The sequence below is a fragment of the Malus sylvestris genome, chromosome 7 (assembly GCF_916048215.2).
Source record: "Malus sylvestris chromosome 7, drMalSylv7.2, whole genome shotgun sequence".
Lineage (NCBI taxonomy): Eukaryota > Viridiplantae > Streptophyta > Magnoliopsida > Rosales > Rosaceae > Malus > Malus sylvestris.
The window spans coordinates 21,540,830-21,564,526 of record NC_062266.1 but is presented as its reverse complement, the minus strand read 5'-3'; the positions used below and the strand labels follow the sequence as shown (position 1 = coordinate 21,564,526).

At 37.2% G+C, this 23,697-nt stretch overlaps 3 protein-coding genes across 3 annotated transcripts; all 3 read left to right on the top strand.

Annotated features, from left to right (window-relative positions):
• The first annotated feature begins 9 nt into the window (after positions 1-9).
• On the top strand, positions 10-762 carry LOC126630176 (uncharacterized). Its single transcript, XM_050300296.1, has 3 exons — positions 10-193; positions 248-361; positions 458-762. Exons 1-3 carry the CDS (start codon positions 10-12, stop codon positions 760-762), a joined length of 603 nt encoding a protein of 200 aa, XP_050156253.1.
• A 14,106-nt stretch (positions 763-14,868) lies between these two features.
• On the top strand, positions 14,869-18,914 carry LOC126628217 (uncharacterized). Its single transcript, XM_050297828.1, has 8 exons — positions 14,869-15,214; positions 15,466-15,539; positions 15,994-16,074; positions 16,487-16,571; positions 16,844-16,941; positions 17,157-17,244; positions 17,734-18,082; positions 18,440-18,914. Exons 1-8 carry the CDS (start codon positions 14,963-14,965, stop codon positions 18,691-18,693), a joined length of 1,281 nt encoding a protein of 426 aa, XP_050153785.1. The 5' UTR covers positions 14,869-14,962; the 3' UTR covers positions 18,694-18,914.
• Positions 18,915-19,757: 843 nt separating this feature from the next.
• LOC126628216 (rhodanese-like domain-containing protein 4, chloroplastic) lies at positions 19,758-23,345 on the top strand. Its single transcript, XM_050297827.1, has 8 exons — positions 19,758-20,540; positions 21,148-21,250; positions 21,340-21,426; positions 21,861-21,935; positions 22,036-22,110; positions 22,438-22,518; positions 22,632-22,865; positions 22,985-23,345. Exons 1-8 carry the CDS (start codon positions 19,921-19,923, stop codon positions 23,030-23,032), a joined length of 1,323 nt encoding a protein of 440 aa, XP_050153784.1. The 5' UTR covers positions 19,758-19,920; the 3' UTR covers positions 23,033-23,345.
• Positions 23,346-23,697: the final 352 nt, after the last annotated feature.

Here is a 23,697-nt window from a genome sequence, read left to right as displayed (position 1 = left end):
ATTCTTTCGATGGCTCGTTATGAGTGGACTCACCTAAGGATCCAGGATTTTAAGACGGTGGTTGAGTACAATTATGCTATGTTCAGAATTACCTCCCAGTTGAAGCTCTGTGGAGAAACTATTACTAAGGAAGACAAGCTGGAAAAGACTTTCAACACTTTTCATGCCTCCAACGTGCTCCTGCAGCAGCAGTGTAGAGAGCGAGACTTTACTTAGTACAACTAGTTGATATATGTGCTCCTTGTAGCTGAGCAAAACAATGAGCTTCTGATGAAGAATTATCAGTCCCTGCCTACTAGATTAGCACCATTCCCAGAAGTGAATGATGCCTCCCTTGAAGGGAATACCACATCCTCTCATGGTAATAATTACAAACGAGGACGTGGCCACAAACGAGGCCAAAAAGGCAAGAACCATGGTGTCCAGTTTCATAACTAGGTTCCAAGGCATAATACAGGCATGAGCTTTAAAAATGCAAATCACCAGAAAGGCAAAACTCATATGAACACTCCTAGAAATCCTAAAGGAGTTTGCCATAGGTGTGGTGGCAATGGGCACTGGGCACGTACTTGTCGTACCCTAAAACATCTGGTGGATCTGTATCAAGCCTCTCTTAAGGAGAAGGGTGTCGAGACCAATTTCCTTGATCAGGCGGATATATCTGATCTAATGTTCGATTTATCAGGACAATTGAACACAACCCACCTGGATGTTTCAGACTTCATTATTGAAAGAGGGAATGAAGTGTTTAAGTCTGATTAAATCATTTATGTTTGATGTACTCTTGTTATTTGTACTTGTGATTTAATGCTTGCATTTTCAAAGTAGTATTCCAGTATGAATAAATTGCTTTTAACTGTAATTTCCATTACTCAGAGAGCATGGATAAAAATTATTGTTACTTTCAAAACAAGAGCAATGGTGGAGATTTTTGTCTTGCAGACAGCGCAACTACGCATACAATACTTCGAGATCGAAAGTATTTCTCGAGCTTGATACTTGCAAAAGTAAAGGTAACAATAATATCAGGGCAATCAGAAGTAATTGAAGGCTCAGGAAAAGCCCAGATCATGTTACTAAATGGAACAATATTGTTCATACAAAATGCGTTGTACGTTACTCGATCCACTCGAAATTTGTTGAGTTTTAAAGACATACGTCTAAATGGATACCACATTGAAACGAAAAGTGCAGAATATGTGGAATATCTATGCATTACCACCAATGATACCCAGAAGCGTATATTGGAGAAGTTTTTGGTTTATCGAGTGGATTGGATTATACATACATAAAGACAATTGAGGCATATACTGTCATGAACCAGAAGTTCATTGATTCAAAAGTTTATATGCTTTGGCATGACCGTCTGGGTCATCCAGGATCTACTATGATACGTAGAATTATTACCAACTCTAATGGACATCCATTATTGAGCAGATACATTGATGTCTTAAATGATAACCCTTGCAAGGCTTGTTCCCAAGGGAAGTTGGTAATTAGATCATCACAAGTAAAGGTTGATGCTAAATCCCCATCATTTTTGCAAAGAATTCAAAGGGATATCTATGGGCCTATTCAACCACCTTGTGGACCATTTCGATATTTTATGGTTTTGGTTGATGCATCTACCTGATGGTCACATGTTTGCATATTGTCTACTCGAAATGTAGCGTTTGCAATATTTTTTGCTCAGATAATTAAGTTGCGAGCACAATTCCCAGATTATCCCATTAAGTCAATCCGACTTGATAACGCTGGTGAATTTACGTCTCAAACCTTTGATGATTACTACATGACACTGGGCATTGATGTTGAACACTCTGTTCCTCATGTCCATACTTAAAATGGCCTAGCAGAGGCATTTATCAAGCGACTTTACTTAATATCTCGCACTCTGCTCATGAAAACAAAATTGCCAGTTTCTACATGGGGACATGCCATCTTACATGCTGCATCATTGGTTTGGTTAAGACCCAAAGCCAACCACCAATACTCATCAATACTACTTGTGTTTGGGCATCAACTAAACATTTCACATTTACGAGTTTTTGGTTGTGCTATTTATGTGCCTATTGCACCGCCACAACGCACTAAAATGGGACCTCAACGCAGACTGGGAATTTATATGGGTTTTTTATTCACCATCTATCATTAGATATTTGGAACCCTTAACAGGTGATATGTTTACAGCTCGTTTTGCTGATTGTCACTTTGATGAGACAATCTTCCCGTTGTTAGATGGAGAAAAGATTGTTTCATAAGAACGACAAGAGCTAACATGGGTTGTTCCCACTTTATCTCATTTTGATCCACGAAGCACTCAATGTGAAGATGAAGTGAAAATGATTGTTCATCTTCAAAGTATTGCTAATCAAATGCCAGATGCATTTAATTATGCTTCGAAAGTCACAAAGTCACATATACCAGCTGCAAATGCACATGTAAGAATTGATTTCCTTGTTGGACAAAATAAAGTGGTAGTGAATGATTCATCTGGTGCATGCCTGAAGCGTGGTATACCACTAGGTTCAAAAGATTCAGCCCCTCGAAAGAGAAAGATGAGGGCACAACTGAATCCAAATGAAATCATTCATGAAAAGAAAGTGAATGATAAATCCACAATTCATGATTCTAAATTTTCTGAAAAAGAAAATATCCTTGACGAGACACATGTCCCTGAAGAGACTGAAGTATATGAAAACAAAGAAATCTCCATAAATTATGCATGTACTAATGAATTGTGGGATCGAAATGAAGTAATCATCAACGATATGTTCGCTTTCGCAATAGCCACTGAAATCATATTAAGCGATTACATTGAGCCCGCTCTGTTGATGAATGCAAACAGAGACATGATTGGCCTAAGTGGAAAGATGTAATCCAGGCAAAATTAAATTTCTTGGAATGGCAAAGTGTTTTTGGACCAATAGTTCAAACCATGCCTGGTGTGAACCCCGTAGGTTACAAATGGGTATTCACAAGGAAACACAACGAGAAAAACGAGATTGCAAGATATAAAGCAAGACTCGTTGCACAAGATTTTTCACAAAGACCTAGAATTGATTATGAAGAGACATACTCTCCTGTAATGAATGCAATTACGTTCCGTTACTTAATAAGTTTAGTGGTTTCAGAGAAACTTTATATGCGACATATGGATGTCATCACTGCGTATCTATATGGAGAATTAGATATTGATGTATATATGAAAGTCCCAGAAAGACTTAAGTTGCATGAAACGACTAACAAACCACGAGGTATGTTCTCAATCAAATTAAGGTGATCAATATATGGGCTAAAACAATCTGGGCGAATGTGGTATAATCGTCTCAGTGAGTATTTGATCAAAAAATGATATGCCAACAATGTCATCTGCCCTTGTGTGTTCATTAAGAAATCAAATATTGGTTTCGCTATAGTGGCAGTATATGTTGATGATATGAACCTAGTTGGAGCTCTTGAAGAGCTCAATAAAACTGCTGAGTATCCAAAAAGCGAATTTGAAACGAAAGACCTTGGGAAAACAAAATATTGTCTCGGCCTGCAGATCGAACATTGTGCTAATAGAGTTTTGGTCCATTAATCAGTTTACATTGTGCTAATAGAGCTTTTTCAGTAAACTTGTTAGCCAGGTATAGCTCTGCTCCAACAATTCATCATTGGAAAGGAGTCAAAGATGTTCTATGATACCTTCAAGTGACAACAGACATGGGTCTCTTGTACTCAGACAAGTCCATAAATGACCAGATCCTTGTTGGATACGAAGATGCTTGTTTTCTCTCCGATCCACATAAAGCTCGCTCACAAACTGGATATGTTAGTTCATTAATAGAGATACAACAATTTCATGGCCTCAACGAAGCAAACATTAGTTGCTACGTCTTCCAATCACTTGGAAATAATTGCTTTACATAAGGCAAGTCATGAATATTCTTGGTTAAGATTAATGATCCATTACATCGGGAATTCATGTGGTCTACCTTGAAAGACAGACACTCTAATTGTCATCCATGAAGATAATGCAGCATGTGTTGCCTAGATAAAGGAAAGATTCATCAAGGGTGATAAAACTAAACACATATCTCCAAGGTTTTTCAGTACACATGAGCCTCAGAAGGCTAAAGTTATTGAAGTCAGACAAATCCGTTTCAATGAAAATTTGGCAGATTTGTTCACCAAATCTCTACCAAAGTGCACATTTCAAAAGTTAGTGTAGGGAATCGGATTACGTCAGCTTACAAATTTGAAGAATGCGGAATCAGGGGGAGCATCCATGATACATGCATGTTGTACTCTTTTTATTTCGATTAGGATTTTTCCCACTGGGTTTTTCCTATCAAGGTTTTAATGAAGCAATATAAGCATGCTTAACACTATATCAACAATCCAGGTAAAGTTGTACTCTTTTTCCTTCGCTACGTTTTTTTCCCACTGGGTTTTTCCAAGCAAGGTTTTAACGAGGCAACTGATGTTGATATGTGGGCATCCAACGGGGAGTATTGTAAACAGTGGGTATGTTTGCCCACATGTATACAGTAAAGATTCATATGCTAAATAGTGAAGTTTTTGTAAGTTTTCAAGGTAATTGCTCTATAAATAGAGCACTACTAGTGTTCAAAACACATAGATACAAAAGCAATAAGTTAAGAAAGATAAGGTAGAATATTTTCTGCATTCTCCTATTTCTCTTTTACTTGCAATCATTCTGTTATAGTTAATAAACAAAACAGTGTGATATATTACACACACTTCTCTCTCGCTCTTAGCAAAGATTATTTCTCTAACTTTTGCCTATTTATAACACCCAGTATAATATATCAAATAATGCAGGGGTAATTTGGTAATTTGGTCATCATAAAATATAATATAAATATAAGTAGGAAGAGAGAATAAAAAAAATAGAAGATGAGTGAAAGTTGATGGTAAGAAAAATATAATAAAAAAAGGAAAATCATGAATATTGTGTTCAAAACAACAATGAGCTAGCAATAATATGATTAAATAAGTTATTTATTAAATATTATTTTCTCTATTTTTAAACACGTTGAAAACATCTTAAGAGGCGTGTAATGCCGGTTATAAAAAAAGTTATTTCACATACAGATAATAATGTGATTAAATTACATTAAATTAGTTATCAAATGACTGTTTTATTTTTATTTTTTACAAACGATATTATCTACGCTAAAGGGAAAGGGTGAGCTTAGCCTCACAATAAGCTAGCAATAATGTGATTCAATCAGTTGTTTATTAAATATTATTTTCTCTATTTTTAAACACGTTCAAAACATCTTAAGTTATAAAAAAATGTCATTCGCACGCGGATAATAATGTGATTAAATTAGTTGTCAAATTTTTTTTTTAACAAGCGATATTATCTACACTAGGGGGAGAGGGTGGGCTTAGCCTCACAATGGGCTAGCAATAATGTGATTCAATCAATTGTTTATTAAATTTTATTTTCTCTATTCTTAATGTAAATTCTATAGAGACCGATTTTATTATGTGAATTCAGCTGCTTTAATTGGTTTATGAGGGGTTTCTTTTAGCATGATCTAAGATGATTTATTTACTTCAAATATTTGACTTTCCTTTTGTCAATTTACGCATATAAATACATTTAAAACGTGTGAGTAGCGTGTAGCACGCCGTGATTCAAAAAATGCTTTTGTCATTTTAATTAGTTTTTTGTGTTTTTTTTTAATTAAACCTCACTATAGGCTAGTAATAATGTGATTCAATTTCTCTACTTTAAAACACGTTCAAAACATCTTAAGAGGCTTGTAATGCCGGTTATAAAAAAGATCTTTTGCACGCGGATAATAATATGATTAAATTAGTTGTCAAATGATTTTTTTTTTAACAAACGATATTATCTACACTAAAGAGGAGGGGGTGGGCTTAACCTCACAATAGGCTAGCAATAATGTGATTCAATAAGTTGTTTATTAAATATTATTTTCTCTATTTTTAAACACTTCCAAAACATCTTAAAAGGTGTGTAATGCCGGTTATAAAAAAGGTGTTTCACACGCGGATAATAATATGATTAAATTAGTTCTCAAATGATTATTATTTTTTATTTTAACAAACGATGTTATCTACACTAAGAGGAATGAGGTGGGCTTAGCCTCATAATGGGCTAGCAATACGGTGATTCAATCAATTGTTTAATAAATATATTTTCTCTTCTTAATGTAAATTCTATAGAGACCAATTTTATTATGTGAATTCAATTGCTTTAATTGGTTTATGAGGGGTTTTTTCTAGCATGATCTAAGATTATTCATTTACTTCAAATATTTGACTTACCTTTTGTCAATTTACGCATATAAATACATTTAAAATGTGTAAGTCGCGCGTATCACGCCATGATTCAAAAGGAGCTGTGATTCACATGGAAGTTGTGGGCAACAAAAACTTGTAAATTCAGAGTAAGAGGGAATTTTGCAGGAAAAGTACTTTTCGATGACAAAAACTCGTAAATTCAAAGTGATCAAAGAAGGTTGTTAAAGTGGGAGCTCGCCTCTCGCCAACAATCACATCAGCCACTTGGCAAATAAGGGATGTACTAGAACTAGAAAAGCTTAACTCTCCACGAAGAAAGCTCTATAAAAGCTGCAGAAGAACAAGAAAAGACACTCATTCAACTCTCAGAAACACCCGTAAAGGCTTTGTCACTTTCCTTACATTCCTTTTGTAGTCCGGGCACAACCTTTATAGTTTTTAGGTCTGCTATATTCCATTTGTGGTATCGATTCTATTGTTATTATTTCCTTTGTTTTCTCTTCACCAAGCTTGAAATTTGCAACTAGGAGAAGTGTGTCTGACAGGCAACCAACCTTGGCCAAAGAGGTTGAAACTTTGTTTAAACCCTTATATTTGTTGCCTATCGTATCAATTATCACTTTTACATACATTGTATTGTCATTTCCCTTCATTTCTTATGGATTATTACAAGCTTTTCATTCTAAATAATGACTTAGTATTTGCTTGTCTTTACTTTTGTTTTATTTCTTTTCAACTAACCATGATGAATTAGTTCACATTGTTGTTGTTAATTCATATCAACCTAGCATTTAGCACAAACTAAAAGTTCTTGGCTTCAAGGCAAAGAAAAGAACTTATTATAGACTTAACCCTTCTGTAAACAATCTTTTGGTTAAAGAGGTTCAAGTATCTTATGGTGCAAGTAATTGATCCACCTACACACAAAACAACTTACAATCTATTGGTCTTAACCAACGATGGCACACCCGACACTCTATTAACTTTGTAAGAGAGCCTAAGATCCTAAAAAAGGCTTCACTAAGGCACCTTTCAAATTTAACACCAGAGTCCACCATTAATGCATGGGGAGTTATGCGAGGCACATATCCAGGCAAACATAATTTTGGCATGCCTGGTGGGACTAATCGTGTTGCATGTCAAGAAGCAAAAGTAATAGAGATTATAGAAGAAGATACAAAGCATTACCTTACCTTCATAAGGGGGTTCAGATGACAGACTAACAAGAAGAGCCAACCTCCTCATAGAGTCCTAAGATGGCAAGGAGCCCGATTCAATCAGAAGGATAGGGCAATAGAGTGACAAATGAAGATTTGCAGTCTACTATGATCCAGGTGCTGAGGAGCATGGAGAAGATTTCTATGGAAACTTGGGGAGAGGTTAGTAGGTTGTGTTCAATTACTAGGGCTTTACAAAGGAAGTTAGAAGTTGAGTTTTCCACACCAACTTGTGCAGTAAAAAAACAACTTAGCTGAGGAAGGTATGGGATTAAGTCTGGAGAAATAAGATATTGCAACAGCTTTTCCACCTTTGACCGATGAGAGATGGAGAAGAGGAAAAGGCAAAGAAGAATTAGTGATCATCTATGGTCCGATCTCAGAAAAGCCAGTGATCACCCATGGACTGTGTTAAACCATATATTTCACAAAGAAAATAAATAATGGACCTTAACAAACAAACAAAAAAATTGTACAAGTGCTTTACAGGTAAAAAAAAAAATGGTGGGATCAAACCACGTTCTAAGACTTAAGAGGTGGTTGGCTTCTAGAAAATCCCAAAGTCCCACTCCTTCAACTAGAGCCAATGTGTTGGCTCTTCCAAACAGCTCTGCTTCGGAAAAAATGAACAAGGGTGAATATGTGTCGAGTAAATTATTTGCTCTCGTAACAATTTTTGCTTAACATAATTTTTGGCACATTCAGTGGGACCCATTCATCTTTTCATCTCTAATTATGAATAAATGAAATTGTGTGTGCTGGATATTTTCTTATAAGAAATGAGACAACACCACAAATCCTTATTTACTTCCATGAGCTTCTCACAACTCATTTCAAGGCTGGACGTGCAAGGCTAGCTGGATATCGAATGTCATTTATCCTTGATTAAGCACCAGTCTCACTCAATGTCCAAAAGCCAACTTCTGGAGTTGAAGCCAACAAGGCAGTTATCACATTCATGAAGCCCATGTTGAAGAAGATTCCATCAAAGAACGCAAAAAAATGTGAAGAAACGAGTTCCTAAAAGCTCTTAGGAAGAAAATATGTGAAGATGCTCTCGTGGAAGCTACTGAAGGCATTTCAACTGTAGCTGCTAAGGCTCCACTTGCATCAACAAAAGCCATGAATGCCAAAAATTGCAGAGTCCCTAATCCTCTGAGCTACAGGCCCTACCCCGTCTCCACTGGATTTGTTCCCGGGTGTACCTTTAAAAAAATCAAGACCAACGCACTTGTAAATGATAAAGCTTGCACCAAAACTAAAATTGTGATTGGCTCAACCCCAATCACATTAATCACTACGAAGCTTGTGAGGGTGGCTTCTTTTAAAGAAAATACCACAAGGTGCAAACAACTTGCCAAGAAAGATTATACCATCTCAAATACCAAATCGCAAGCACGCTATACTGAGGGTAAAGTCAAGGTTGCTAACACACATCACCCATGAGGGCAATCCAAAGTTATAAATCATGTCAAGTTCAAGAAGAAGGATCTGAAAAAATGTCAACAATGAAACAATGAGAGTTCAAGCCCACATATTGCATGGCTAGCTACGAAGGCTAACAATAATGGTGACAAATCAATTGAATTTATCCACAACACACGACCATGGGCACTTGCAATAAAAGATTGGGGCAGGTTACTATTGATGAACTCCAACGCTAAATGGGAAAGACCATACATTGTCACTAAAGTCTTCACAAAATGTGTCTATGAGTTCTCTAACACCAATAGGAAATGCATATACCCATGCGTCAATGGAAAGCTTATGAAGAAGCTTTATGCCTAAACAGTGCCTAACGAACTCTAAGAGGAAGCCATACATAAAGGACGCAAGCAAAGGAAAAAATCATTTCCTTTGAACTATGTATGGCTTGATCATTCAAAAGGGTATGTAGGTAGCCTAGCATTAAAGCTAGGTGCAGCAGTTTAAACCAAATTCCCGAAAATAAAAGGATGAACTGCATTTGACTTGATTCCTTAACGGGGTAGTAGGCAATCTAACCCAAAAATTAGATGCAGCCATAAATCACCAAAAACATATTCCTTCCACCAAAAGTATTGCAAATAAATTGCTACATAGTCGGAAGAATGTGTAAATATATCTCATTCATAGTGAAATCAAATTGCAAAAGGAGTTTGATACGCAAGTCTTCATAGATAAAAAGCCCGAGGGGGACAAGGCTTTTTGTGTCTCTTTTCAGTATCACCATGCTTGTTATGGTTAACATCCATCAAAGACCAGGCATCAAACTTTTTGCCTAAACCCTACAAGCTTTGATAACTCCATCATCTGGGAAAAAAAAAATTTGGAATTCACTTGGCATACGTCCGCCACCTAACTCTGCTTTCCATAAGGACAACGAGCTTGATAAAGTCCAACAGAAGATATCAGTCTTACGTTTGGCCCTTAGAAAATGCTCTTTGTCTCCTATCAAAGCTTGCTTAACAAATGAATGTTCGTGCATATTCATATCTGCAAAAGAAAGGCACAATACATCAGTTCAAGCCCACAAAAATTATCAAGGCTCATGCATGCAAAAATTCTTATACATGATGCTTGAGGGGGCAACTGTTGAACCATCTATTTTCACAAAGAAAATAAATAATCGACCTTACAAAAAAAAGTGTACAAGTGCTTTACAAGTCCAAAAAAATTAAAAAATAGGGGATGGTGGGATCAAACCACGTTCTGAGACTTAAAAGGTGGTTGGCTTACAAAAAATCCCAAAGTCTCACGTTTTCAACTAGAGCTAATGTGGTGGCTCTTCTAAATGACTCCACTTTAGAAAAAGGAACGAGGGTGAACTTTTGTTGAGTGAATTATTTGTTCTCGTACAATTTTTGCTCAATAGTCCGATCTCAAAGGAGAAGGGGCCTACATGGGTGAATTTGCCAGAGATAGTCCTAGTCACAAGCATGTCAAGAAACACAATCGAGCAAAATGGAACTAATGCTTTAGCATCTAGTTCAAATGAAGGAGCCAGTGGAAATGGTATGCCCACAATAGTCACTAAACCACTTCCTTATAGGCCTCCACCTATGGTCAATAAAATGAGAGGTGGGACAGCCCGAGGCAGTGCTTGAGATGCCCGCTTACTTTGAAAATAGCTCGAAGTAAGGAATATCTCCACCTTTGCCAAGTAATGTGGCAAACCAACAACTCATGAATGAGATAGTTGACTTAAGGAGACCAATAATGCGTAATGCTAGGCTACATGCCCGCCTAATGTTCAGGGTGACCTACCAAAACCCTTACCCTCCATACATTGATGAACAAAAGCTAGGAGCTACAAGCTGAGGTTGTTTGGGGATTCTTTAATTGAGTTGACTTCTCAGTGGTATTCTCTCCTACCTCCTAACTCCATTGCCAACTAAGGGTAAATGAATATGGCTTTTCATGAGCAATTTTACAGTGTGGAACCTAAAGTAATTATCAATGACTTGGTGGAAGTCAAACGGTATGAACATAAGTCCACAAAAGACTTCATGATGAGATTCAGGAAGACTAGAATGAGGTGCCAATTTCCTATAAACCATGGGTAGCTCATAGCCATTGCTCAAAAAGCTTTGAGGTTACCTCTAAGGAAGAAGTTCTATGATGTACAGTTCACTGAGCTACAAGAATTGGTGATTGTCGCCACTACATATGATAAATTTTTGGGTGAAGAGTAACAAATAAAGCATTCTTCAAAACCTGTCCCCTTCTACCAAAATAAAGTTCCAATACACCAATTGGAATTTGAAGGCATGAAGCAAGGGAAAGACATGGAAATATATATCGTGAGTTTTTAATTCTTGTCGATGAGAAATATCATGCACATTCTCTAAATTCGTAGGGAGACTATTTATGTATTTGCCACGGTGAAGTCTTTCCATATGATGTTTGAATTATGAAGGAATATGGATGGAGTGACAAAAGCTTGGACCTTGCTTTCTTCTATTGAGAAGTCCGTGCACGACATATCGATTACTTTGACCGTTTCACACCTTTAGTGTTATCCAAGGACGATGACATACTTCTTTTCGAGATAGATAGTGAGAACCTTTTTTGGTTTGACTTGGGAAAAAAAAAACGTTAAAAGAGTTGAAACTCTTGGTTAGCTTTGTTACTTTGAAGTAGTTTGTATTTTGTAAGGGTTGTGGAGCCTCTCCCTTCTTCTTAAATCTTGATGGTGAATCCTGTAGAAGATGGTTGTCATTGATTTATATATAACAACATCCATCCACTACTCCCATTACATCCACTCATTACCAAACACTCACCCACTACACCCATTACATCCACTCATTACCAAACATCCATCCACTACACCCATTACATCCACTCATTACCACAACATACACCACTACCACCTTAATTAGATGGTGGTCCTCTCCCTAGCCTATAAATACATCCACCCTTCACCATAACAAAAAAGGAAAACTAATGAAAAGGGCTTGAAAACTTTGAGTTTTAATGATAAGAACAAAATAAAGGGTAAAGTGAATAATATTAGGATTGACTTTTTAGTGTAAAAATGTGGTTTTTCGTTAAAGTGAACAGTACCAGGTGCTTTTTGTTAAAGTTCCCTAACAAAAAAGGGAGAAAAAGATCCATCAAAAGACACTACATTCACATCTCACAACTCCATACACTTACACTTTCATTCCTTGGCCGAGAGAACACAATCCACCCATCCACCCTTCACCATAACTACCTATATCCATCCACCACCATAATTTACCACTCATCCATAAAACCATACCTTGTGCTGCAACAAAGAGAAGAAGGAGGACCCTTGGACGTGCTTGCCATTCAAGTTGGATTGTTGGAGCGTTTTTAGGTGTTTTCATTCTTTGTTTTCAATATCTAAATTTGTTTATCTTTGCTTTGTATGTATGAGGAGCTAAACCCCCTTAGCTAGGGGGAATTCAAAGCCATGAACATACTTGCAATATGAATTGATTACCTTCAGTTGTGATTTCATAAGTTGTGAATTCAATTTGTTTAACTGCTTGATTGATAACTTATTCGTGTATGTTTATTAAGAGTGAGCACTTAGTTTGCATGCATGAATATGATGCTAGAGTATAAGGGAGTTTCGCCTAATAGTTACAAACTTATATTCACAAGTAGTGGAGGTCGCTTATAAACGATCGCGTTAAATGAATTCTTGGCAGGAGTTTCATGCTCATCATAGTAATGAATGTCTCGTCAATACATATAGTTTTCATAATGCTTAATGATCTTTGATTGTATCTTTATTGTGCTGTTCACGTAAAGGACTTTTGAAGAATGCTTGAATTGTTGTATGCGCTTTCCCATCCAATTCAATAACTTAAGGAGAACTTGAAGGTTAATTTAAGCGGACTTAATTAACCTGGGGTGTTGAGTTTCATGATTTATCGAAAGCACAACTGAAAATTGGTTTATGTGCAAGTGTGTCATGTGTGGAGAAGAACCCTCTAGCTAGCCCATCATCCATAGTTTACCCAAATTCGTCCAAAATCTGTTTTAGTTTACAATCTGTTTGTTTGTTTTCAAATTCGTCAAAATAAAATCCCCCTTTACTTTAAAGTGTTTTATTAGTCAAAATCTGTTTTGATTTGTGTTTTTAAGTGTCTTGAGTCAAGTTAGAACCTAATTTCCTCCAAAACCATCCCTAGAGTCAGTTTAGAGTCTAATTCATTGTTTTAAGCAGTTTTGAGTTATTTGAGTTTGTTTTGAATTCTTTGAGTCTAGTTTACTGTTTTTAACTTTGTTTATATATTTTTAAGTCAGTTTAGAGGTTATTAGCAAGCCCTCCTAATCCCCGGTCCAAAACGATCCCTACTTATACTTATACTACAGTTGTCAAAAGAGGGTTAAATTTGTGTGTTAAGTTAATTTTCGCATCATTCTCATACAATTTTTGCTCAATAGTCCGATCTCAAAGGAGAAAAGGTCTACATGGGTGAATTTGCCGGAGATAGTTCTAGTCACAAGCATGTCAAGAAACACAATCGAGCAAAATGGAACTAATGCTTTAGCATCTAGTTCAAATGGAGGAGCCAGTGGAAATGGTATGCCCACAATAGTCACTAAACCACTTCCTTATAGGCCTCCACCTATGGTCAATAAAATGAGAGGTGGGACAGCCCGAGACAGTGCTTGAGATGCCCGCTTACTTTGAAAATAGCTCGAAGTAAGGAATATCTCCACATTTGCCAAGTAATGTGGCAAACCAGCAACTAATGAATGAGATAGTTGACTTAAGGAGACTAATAATGCATAATGCTAGGCTATATGCCCGCCTAATGTTCAGGGTGACCTACCAAAACCCTTACCCTCCATACATTGATGAACAAAAGCTAGGAGCTACAAGCTGAGGTTGTTTGGGGATTCTTTAATTGAGCTGACTTCTCAGTGGTATTCTCTCCTACCTCCTAACTCCATTGCCAACTAAGGGTAAATGAATATGGCTTTCCATGAGCAATTTTACAGTGTGGAACCTAAAGTAATTATCAATGACTTGGTGGAAGTAAAAACGGTATGAACATGAGTCCACAAAAGACTTCATGATGAGATTCAGGAAGACTAGAATGAGGTGCCAATTTCCTATAAACCATGGGTAGCTCATAGCCATTGCTCAAAAAGCTTTGAGGTTACCTCTAAGGAAGAAGTTCTATGATGTACAGTTCACTGAGCTACAAGAATTGGTGATTGTCGCCACTAATATGATAAATTTTTGGGTGAAGAGTAGCAAATAAAGCATTCTTCAAAACCTGTCCCCTTCTACCAAAATAAAGTTCCAATACACCAATTGGAATTTGAAGGCATGAAGCAAGGGAAAGACATGGAAATATATATCATGAGTTTTTAATTCCTGTCGATGAGAAATATCATGAAAATTCTCTAAATTCGTTGGGAGACTATTTATGTATTTGCCACGGTGAAGTCTTTCCATATGATGTTTGGATTATGAAGGAATATGGATGGAGTGACAAAAGCTTGGACCTTGCTTTCTTCTATTGAGAAGTCCGTGCACGACACATTGATTACTATGACCGTTTCACACCTTTAGTGTTATCCAAGGACAATGACATACTTCTTTTCGAGATAGATAGTGAGAACCTTTTTTGGTTTGACTTGGGAAAAAAAAAAGCGTTAAAAGAGTTGAAACTCTTGGTTACTTTGAAGTAGTTTGTATTTTGTAAGGGTTGTGGAGCCTCTCCCTTCTTCTTGAATCTTGATGGTGAATCCTGTAGAAGATGGTTATCATTGATTTATATATAACAACATTACTTTGTTCATTTGTTAATTTGTAATTCTACGAATCATCAATGAGGAGGGATTGGACTCCAACGACAGGGCGTTTTATCGTACCTACACACAACCGCATGAACAACGACATGTCATTCATAGTCAACAAACCATCTTTCTTTCTCGTGCTTCTGTAAACGTCCGTTGAACTTTCCGGGCCTTCCGACTCAAAAATGGCCAAGAAAAGAGAGCGCCGAGTTGCACCGAGTTCGAACCGCGGCGAAGACCGAGTAGAACCTTCGGGACAACTCCGCGACGCAAACGGGCAGCACATAGTCACCTTCGTCCTCTTCTTCTGCGTAGCTGTAGCAACCGCCGTGCTCGCCTACCGCATCAAATATGCTCCGATGGCGAACCCGACGAATTACGCTGTCTACGAGCGAGGAATCGTGAAACCTGATGTGAATTACCAGGAGATCCTCACTGCAAGTACCCTCCCTATTGATTTCTGCAATTTGTCTGTTTGATTGCCTAGAAAATGCGGGAAAAATTAAGACGAATTGAAGTTATCGTTTGCTGTATTTTAGCTGTTATTAGTCAAGAAATGCACGAAATGATACGAAACCTTAGTGTTTATACTTATTTTTGGCTTCGATTCAAACTTTTTGTCAGCTGCCAAACAGAAAATTTATGATCTTACAGTGTTTTTATTGATAATGTGGTTTGAAAAATTCAGGAAAATGGAAAGGTTTCCGAAAATACGAGTGGCAGGCACTTTGTATATCCTGTATTGGCCTACATTACTCCATGGTATGCCATGTCTTTCAATCTGTTTGGCTATATAATAATTTATGAGATTGTATTATTTTCTAACAAGCTGTTTGGATTGGAATGAAATACAACGAGAATTTCTTCAAATATGAGAAGAAAAAAAAAATTACTTGGAATTGAAGTATATGTAAAATTTGAGGAATTCATTTGGTAACGAAATACACTCGGAATCATAGTAAAGAAAGTAGTAGAGTTTGAACTGATCCATTAGTCTCTGTTTGATACAAACTACAAAGTGCCGGTCTTTTTGGTTTAATATAGCTTGGTGGATCTAATGTGATTATGTAAAGTTTTCCATTTGAAAGGTTGCTGTTCTATAATACCTAGGTTAGTAATTTGTATTGGTTGGTTGCTCATACAATCATATTAGACGTATTTGCATTAATTAGCTTGAAATTTTTGCGAACTCCTTCTCACATGTCAAATTATACAGGAATTCTAAGGGCTATGATATGGCCAAATGGTTCAACTCCAAGTTTACTCATTTATCTCCAATTTGGTATGACCTAAAGAGGTATGCTCCCAGTTTTCGTGATTGGACAAAGTGATATGAGTAGTTGATGTACTGTTAGATACCGTGTTTTTTAATTGTTATCATTGCCCAAATAAGCCGACGGTAACCGTCAAAACTCTGCTCAGTTATTTGATTATATACGTGACCATTGATGTGTCTATTCGCAAAACTCTAGATTAGAACTGTCTGCTAAATAAAGTTGGCTCGGAATCAAACTTAATGTAGGATTACTTTTTGGCTGTGGGGGTTGGGGATAATCCTCTCATTTATGACCTTCAACCTCTAGAGATAGTAGGAATATCTGTTAAGATTCAGTAAGTTGTAGATTTGTGAAAATTAAGCGATAATTAAGATTTGTGTAGCTATTTTATTTCTGGATAAGTTTTCAGTATTTCACCCCTTTTGTCAACAGCCAAGGCAACAGCTTAATTCTGGAAGGTAGGCATAATGCTGATATGGGATGGATCTCAGATCTAAGGATGGCAGGAGATGCTTGGGTATGAAGAAGAATTCTTTAACACCCTTCTCACTACTTTTTCGTATTTGACTAATATTGAACAGCTGTGACATCAATTGTTCACAATCGAATGTGGGAAGTCATGTAATAAAATTTGAGAGGTCTTTTCAACAGTTTGTCAACTTAGAAACAATTTAAATTCTTTGTTATAAGTCGTCGATATATGTTCTGCACTTTTATATGTAGTTGTGGCACACTTTTTATCTCAATCAGTTAGTAATCTCATCTGTAGCATACCTCCATAATGTATAGGTATTGCCTAGAGTTGTTCTGGAAGCATTTCCAGCAGAGCTGCTTACAAAGAAGAAGCAGAGGAGTAAAGCTATTAATCTTATAGTAAACGAGTGCAAGTAGGCCTCCAACCTAGAGTACTTTTTATATGTTTGTTTTATTGAGATATTATGTCCTAATTCTACCCCATTGGCTTCTGATCTTTTTGAACTCGTTTACTATTTAATGATTTCTGTAGTCTGTATGTACCAAAAGGTCCAAAACTTTGGTCATTTTTCTTTATATCTAACGCAGATAAGGTACTAATTTTGTGGGGGGCTTTTTCGTTGATCAGGGAGATGAGATATGACGGTATTGTACTGGAATCTTGGTCAAGGTGGGCAGCTTACAGAATTTTGCATGATCCAAGCTTGCGGAATTTGGTAAAGTACTAATTTTGCATGACCCAACTAGGCAAATGATGGCAATGTTTCATAAAAGTCATGTTTGTTGTCTGTTGAAAATATTTTTATACCTTTCACAAGTATATAGTATTCATATATGTTGACGTGTCAGGACTTTGATCAACTGTAACTGCAATATTCCAAATTAGAATTCCATTTGCTATTTTGAGATGCAACTGTTTAATATACATTCCTTAATACAAAGATCAAGGATATATGAAATTGTATTAGCGGGCTAATGAAGTCTTTTGATCGGAGTCACTTTGTTACCAAATATAACAAGAACTTGTCTTCTTCATACCTACATCCAAGTTTGCTGAAAGTCAATATTGTTTGGAGGTGTAGATGTTGCCTAATGAACTTATTTGTTGTGGCTATTCATTGGTTCTGTTTTCTAGAAAGTGATACCATGTATCTTCTCCTCAAATTATATAACATCTGAAAATCTTTGTTATTCTGCCCGTGCAGGCATTGCAGTTTATAAAAGAGCTTGGTGATGCATTACATGGTGTGAGCTTAGAGAGGAATGATAAGCAACGGTTGCAATTAGTCTATGTTATTGGTCCGCCACATTCAGAGAAGCTCCAACCGCATGATTTTGGACCTAAAGATCTTCAGAGCTTGGATGATGCTGTGGATGGATTCTCACTTATGACGTATGATTTCTCGGGACCCAATAATCCTGGTCCCAATGCACCTCTGAAGTGGATTCATTCTACCCTGCAGCTGCTCCTTGGTACCAATAAAAACAGTGCTCTAGCCCGCAAGATATTTCTTGGCATCAATTTCTACGGCAATGATTTCGTCCTCACAGGAGGTATTATTCTGTTTCTTTTCTACTTGTACAATTTGTGTTGTTCATTGGCGTTGGAGAATCCATATTTGATTTATGGTTTCGTGTTATTGCCCATGGGGAGTGAAATATGATGGGTCAACTCCTTATGAGTTCCCATGCTGTTTGTCCTATGAATCTATTGGTGGTTGTCCTAGAATTGGAAAGGAATTGAACCTAGGTGAGTAAATAAACTTAACAAGTCTTGTCTCCAGCTTCCAAATCGTTGGTAATTCATTTACTAGGACATCTCTTGAAGTTTTTTTTTTTTTGCTTGAATGTGTTTGAATTCTCTAGTAGTTCCACATTTTAGGGAGTCTTTTTATGTTATTGAAAATGCAGGTCCTGGTGGTGGTGCTATCACTGGAAGGGATTACCTGTCCTTGTTGGAGAAGCACAAGCCCGAGTTGGAATGGGAAAAGAACAGCGCAGAACATTTATTCTTTTACTCCGATGATGAAAGTAATTACCACGCTGTGTTCTATCCATCACCAATGTCAATTTCTGTGCGGCTAGAGGAAGCTCGCAAATGGGGATGCGGCATCTCAATTTGGGAAATTGGGCAAGGTTTGGATTACTTTTTCGATCTTCTGTAAAGCAGTCTTTTGATCATCCACATGTAACATAATTTATACATTTTGGGTATGTGCTCGGTCTAACAAAGTTTTAGTTAGGGGTGACAAGAATTTGAAGAATTCGATCTATCATCTATAACTGGTCCGACATTTCAAGCACACTAGGATTACAGCTTACTGCAACTACCTGCGACATTTTGGTGCATGTAATGAACTTGTTTTATTTATTTTTGTTCTTAGAAGGGCGTTTCTATTACCGTTATTTGAAAGAAGAAAAAAAAAGTTCATTTGCTGAACCAAACGAGTATAGATTGCCAAACTTGTCATGTGTCTTAATCTTTTTGTATGCTGGTGTGTGGTTAACTTGGAATACCGTAATAACAAGTCTAAGGGGTGGTTTGGGAGTGAAGTGCTTAAAAAAACACCCATGAAAAAAAGTTGTGAGGATTTTAGGTGTTTGGTAAACTGAAAAAAAGGCTTATTTTGGAAGTTGCTGTGAGAATAAGCTGAAATCAAAGGAAAAAGCTGAAACTGCTATTTGTAGCTTTGGAAAATTGGTTTTTTTTCAAAGCACACGGAGCTACCATGCTCCTTTAATGAAAAGACCCACTATCAGACTGTTTTTTATTCTAAAAACACTTGTACAAAAAAGCTTATCAAACACTGCTGATTTATTTCACAGCCGCTTACTCTCACAGCACAGTTCTCACAGTAGTTTTTTTTTAAAGCACAACAATACTAAACTAACCCTAAGTTGTATGAACGTTCTTTGGGAATTCTCCACCAGGCAGCCACCATCAACTGTACTGCGGTCCGTACTGCACCCGCGGAGTGTACTCTAAACTAATTTTTCGTTGCAGAGTTTCTCAAGACTTCTAGTGACATTTTTCTCAGCCACACAAAACATTTACAACCCAAAGTCATCATCCCAGCCATCAGACAATATCAAGTGATCAACAACCTCGCAATCCTTACTCGCCATGTGCCAATTGCTCAATGGGCAACCTCTCATCTTGCATGACACGTCAGCACCACCCTCCACCCAAAAGGCAGCAGCCAAATTGTACCCACCGAAGCTAAGGCTCGTAAAGCCTTCCATCATCCTTAGAACGAAACAAAAAAAAAAAAAAAAAAAACAAATATCCTGCACAAAGAGACTTCAATCTCAATTTTTCATCAATTTTCTGAGACTAAAAAGAGTCTTTTTCTTCTGTTTCTCACACTAGATTCTCTCACTAGAATTATGCCATGGAGGCCTTCAATGCAGCAAGCTTGACCCCCATAAGATCAGTTCTTGGTGACAGAAGAAAAATCCCATCCCTGCCTTCCATTTCCCTTCCCAAATTCTCCAATCCCACAGGTTTGAAAGCTTCACAAGAGTCTTCATCTCGGAGTTTCCATGGCGGCTTGCTGCTCTTATCTTCGGTTTTCAATGCCGGGTTTGCCAAGGCTTTGTCAAATGACGAAGCACTGGGGCAGACTGTGAGTGGTGGAGGTGGAGACTTGGAAGTAGGTGGGGTTCTTGACAGTGTTATCAGTTTTGTGACCGATAATCCTGCAGTTGTCGCTGGCGGTTTCGCAGTTTTGGCTGTTCCATTGATTCTGTCTCAGGTTCTGAAGCCTCCTAAGCCGTTTGGTGTTGACTCTGCCAGAAGTGCTTATGCAAAATTGGGTGAGGAGGCCAATGCTCAGTTGCTTGATATAAGATCGCCAGCGGATTTTAGGCAGTTTGGTACTCCGGATGTCAAGGGTTTGGGGAAGAAGGCGGTGTCGATTGTTTACAAAGGTGAAGATAAGCCGGGTTTCTTGAAGAAACTCTCTTTGAAGTTCAAGGAGCCAGAAAATACCACATTGTTCATCCTCGATAAGTAAGATTGTTAACCCGATTCTTTAGTTTTCGTTTCCCCATTCTTTTACGAATCATGAATTGTCAATTTCTGAGCTTATTTCGAAGCAGTTGTTCACAATCAAGAGCTACTATCAAGTGCCTAGAATTGACATCACCTTAGAATGTGTACATTATGCAAGTGGTTTATGTAGAGATCACTATTTGGACGGCGAAAGAAAAATTCAGTTCACATTACCATTTAGTTTCGAAGAGGACGGTGGAGTAGAGAATTCTCACAATAAAACTCAGTTGCTAGTATTACATAAAAGACCTTGGGTTTCCTAGAATTTCATACAAATTGTCATATGTTAGTGCAAAAATATCAACTCCGGTTTGTGCACATTCCAAATCCCTTTCTTGAAAACAATGCTTCTAATCAGTGGCGTGAAAGGGGACGGAAGAAAGCTTAATTGAATAACTTCATGTAGAAACTGCTTGTTGACATTTCCATTTCAAGTTTACCATAAAATCGATTCTGATTATAATGTTGTTTCCTTGACGTTCATTTTTCACATGCTTGTGACGTTTGTGTTATTCCCAAAGCTAATATGTGAAGCTAATCCTGCAAATGTTCCGATGGAAGCCAGATTTGATGAGAACTCCGAGCTGGTTGCAGAATTAGTCACTGTAAATGGGTTCAAAGCTGCTTATGCTATTAAAGATGGTGCTGAAGGACCACGAGGATGGGTGGTCAGTCCCATTGCCCTTCCACAGCTAATCTTTGTTTCCATACGAGTCTTATTGAGCTTTAGTACTTGACATGAAATATCATTTTGCAGAACAGCGGTCTTCCTTGGACACCACCAACAAAAGCACTGAGTTTTGATTTTGGCAATTTAACAGATGCTCTTAATGATGCAGTTGGAGTAATTTTCTTGACTTTCATTTGTTGATTGATATTTCACATGTGAAAATCTATTCTCTTATTGAACAGTAAGGTGCAACTTGGTCTCCTACTTTCGAGCAAGGATGTTATATTGAAGTTTATATATTGAACACAAATAACAACATGTTAGTTAGTCTAAAAAGTTTAGTAGAAAATCATAAACGAAAAGCCAGATTGGTCGTGATAGAAGTATATAAAGATTTGAAACATCCCCCCGCCCCTAGCTTACATATTTCATCAAGATGGGACAAGAAAGCTGTTGATGTGTGCCATTCCGAAAATGGGTTGGGACGAGCAAATTTATTGGTTTTCAGTGATGGATTCCCTCGTTGATGATTATGTTCTAAAGAATTTTGATGTACTTATATGATTTTAACAGGATTCTTATATGTTTATGTGGTCAATTATGTGCAGGAGGGCTCAGATACCTTGTCTCTTTCCCTTGGGGTTGTCGCAGCAACCGGATTGGGTTTATTGGCTTTTACTGAAGTAAAGTCCATCCATGCTGATCTATTTGTTTTCCTTTTGGTGTAACATGTATCCTTCTCGAAGATCTTTCGAACTGACTGTTGCACTCTCATCTTTTTAGTTAGAAACAATCCTCCAAGTTTTAGGCTCAGCTGCACTAGTTCAGTTTGCGAGCAAGAAACTCCTTTTTGCTGAGGTGAGTCTCCTATTCTCTTTTATACTTCCAAGAAGTTATTGTGATGGAATGTTTATCAGGGTCGATAAGACAATTTTATGTCTCTGAAATAACGCGTAGTGGCCAAAAGTTATATTATTCCATATTTCCTCTTAGTTATTTTGTTCTAACAGTCTGCAGCCTTTGCATTTTAGTAATTTTTGTGAAACACGTCTAGCTCGTCATAAATATGAAGGTCTATTAATCATAAACATCTTTAACCAGCGCGGCCTTGAAAGCATATTACATTCTGATCCCAAGGATTAGCATTCAACTTCATTGTCATAACCTAAGTTGCTTTTATTACAGGATCGAAAAGAAACTCTACAACAAGTTGATAAGTTCTTGACCACGAAGGTTGCCCCTAAGGAGCTCGTCGATGACATAAAGGTATAAGACTAAAAATGACGGATTCCCTCATCACTGACTCACAGATTAGTTATTTTGACAATTACAATATACTAAACTCTGCTGTTTTTATCCTCAACCGCCTTGAATTTCAGCAAATTGGGACAGCTCTTCTGCCAGTAACTGTTAGCAAGGCTCTTCCTGCACCTGCAGAACCAACTCCAGAGCCTACTGCTGCTAGTGATACTGTACAGAAAGCAGAAGCTGTGGTCGAACCAAAAGTAGAAGCAGCTACAGAAGCCACCCCGGAACCAAATTCAGTACCAAAACCAGAAGTTAAAGCAGAATCACTTCCTGGGATTTCAAAACCACTTTCCCCATTCCCTTATGTAATTACTCACTTTATTTTCTATTTGAATTTATTTTCATTTATATCAACCCTCATGATCAATTATTTTGTGCAAGAACTAACCAATCTTGCTTTCTTTCATGTTTTTTATGGTTGCAGTATCCGGATTTCAAGCCTCCGGCATCTCCCAGACCATCGCAGCCCTAGAGGCGTTGTTTAAAGCTTGCTTCTTCGACAGCAAGCTGTTTACGAACGATTTTGGAGGCTACACTCTTAGCTATGTATGCTCCTGATAGTGTGGTACATGAAATTTTGGAGGTTACATTTGTCTGAAGATAATTCACTGTCATGAGTTGGATAAAATAGTTTTCACCAAGTATCCCTCTTGTTTTTGACTTTTTACTGCTTAAATTCTAATGTACTGTTTGTAATCAGGTGGATCTTTGGGTAGATGTGATTCATGGGTAAGCTCTGTTTGGATTGACTATAAATATGATATCTTTAGGACTTTTGGAATGTATATGTGTGTTTAATTGCTAGCCTAAGAGCTAGTTTGTCTGTTATTCTGGTCCAATACTAAAAATAATAAGAACTACAGCAATATTTTATTGGATCAAGACAAAAAATAAGCTCCAACTTTTGGAGAAAGTTTTAGTTGTGACAGGAACACAAATGGTACATCACGTGTTTTTATGTAAGTGGTGGAAAATTTTAATTTTTAAGTTATTAACTTTTTAATACATATCTCATCATTTATATAGAGACACGTGATGTTTTACCTTGTGTGACGGTCATACTAAAAAATTTCTCCAACTTTTAAGAAATGAGATTCAGCCTAAAGTTGAATGAAGAAATGAACGCCAACTTTTTTA

Bases quoted from the DNA above. Each gene is read 5' to 3' on its own strand.
- LOC126630176 (XM_050300296.1), top strand. From the start codon at position 10: ATGGCTCGTTATGAGTGGACTCACCTAAGGATCCAGGATTTTAAGACG. The intron at 194-247 runs GTAGAGAGCGAG...TGCTCCTTGTAG, and splicing joins CGTGCTCCTGCAGCAGCAGT to CTGAGCAAAACAATGAGCTT. The intron at 362-457 runs GTAATAATTACA...GGCATAATACAG, and splicing joins GAATACCACATCCTCTCATG to GCATGAGCTTTAAAAATGCA.
- LOC126628217 (XM_050297828.1), top strand. From the start codon at position 14,963: ATGGCCAAGAAAAGAGAGCGCCGAGTTGCACCGAGTTCGAACCGCGGC. The intron at 15,540-15,993 runs GTATGCCATGTC...CAAATTATACAG, and splicing joins TTGGCCTACATTACTCCATG to GAATTCTAAGGGCTATGATA. The intron at 18,083-18,439 runs GTATTATTCTGT...TTGAAAATGCAG, and splicing joins TGATTTCGTCCTCACAGGAG to GTCCTGGTGGTGGTGCTATC.
- LOC126628216 (XM_050297827.1), top strand. From the start codon at position 19,921: ATGGAGGCCTTCAATGCAGCAAGCTTGACCCCCATAAGATCAGTTCTT. The intron at 21,936-22,035 runs GTAAAGTCCATC...TCATCTTTTTAG, and splicing joins GTTTATTGGCTTTTACTGAA to TTAGAAACAATCCTCCAAGT. The intron at 22,519-22,631 runs GTATAAGACTAA...CTTGAATTTCAG, and splicing joins AGCTCGTCGATGACATAAAG to CAAATTGGGACAGCTCTTCT.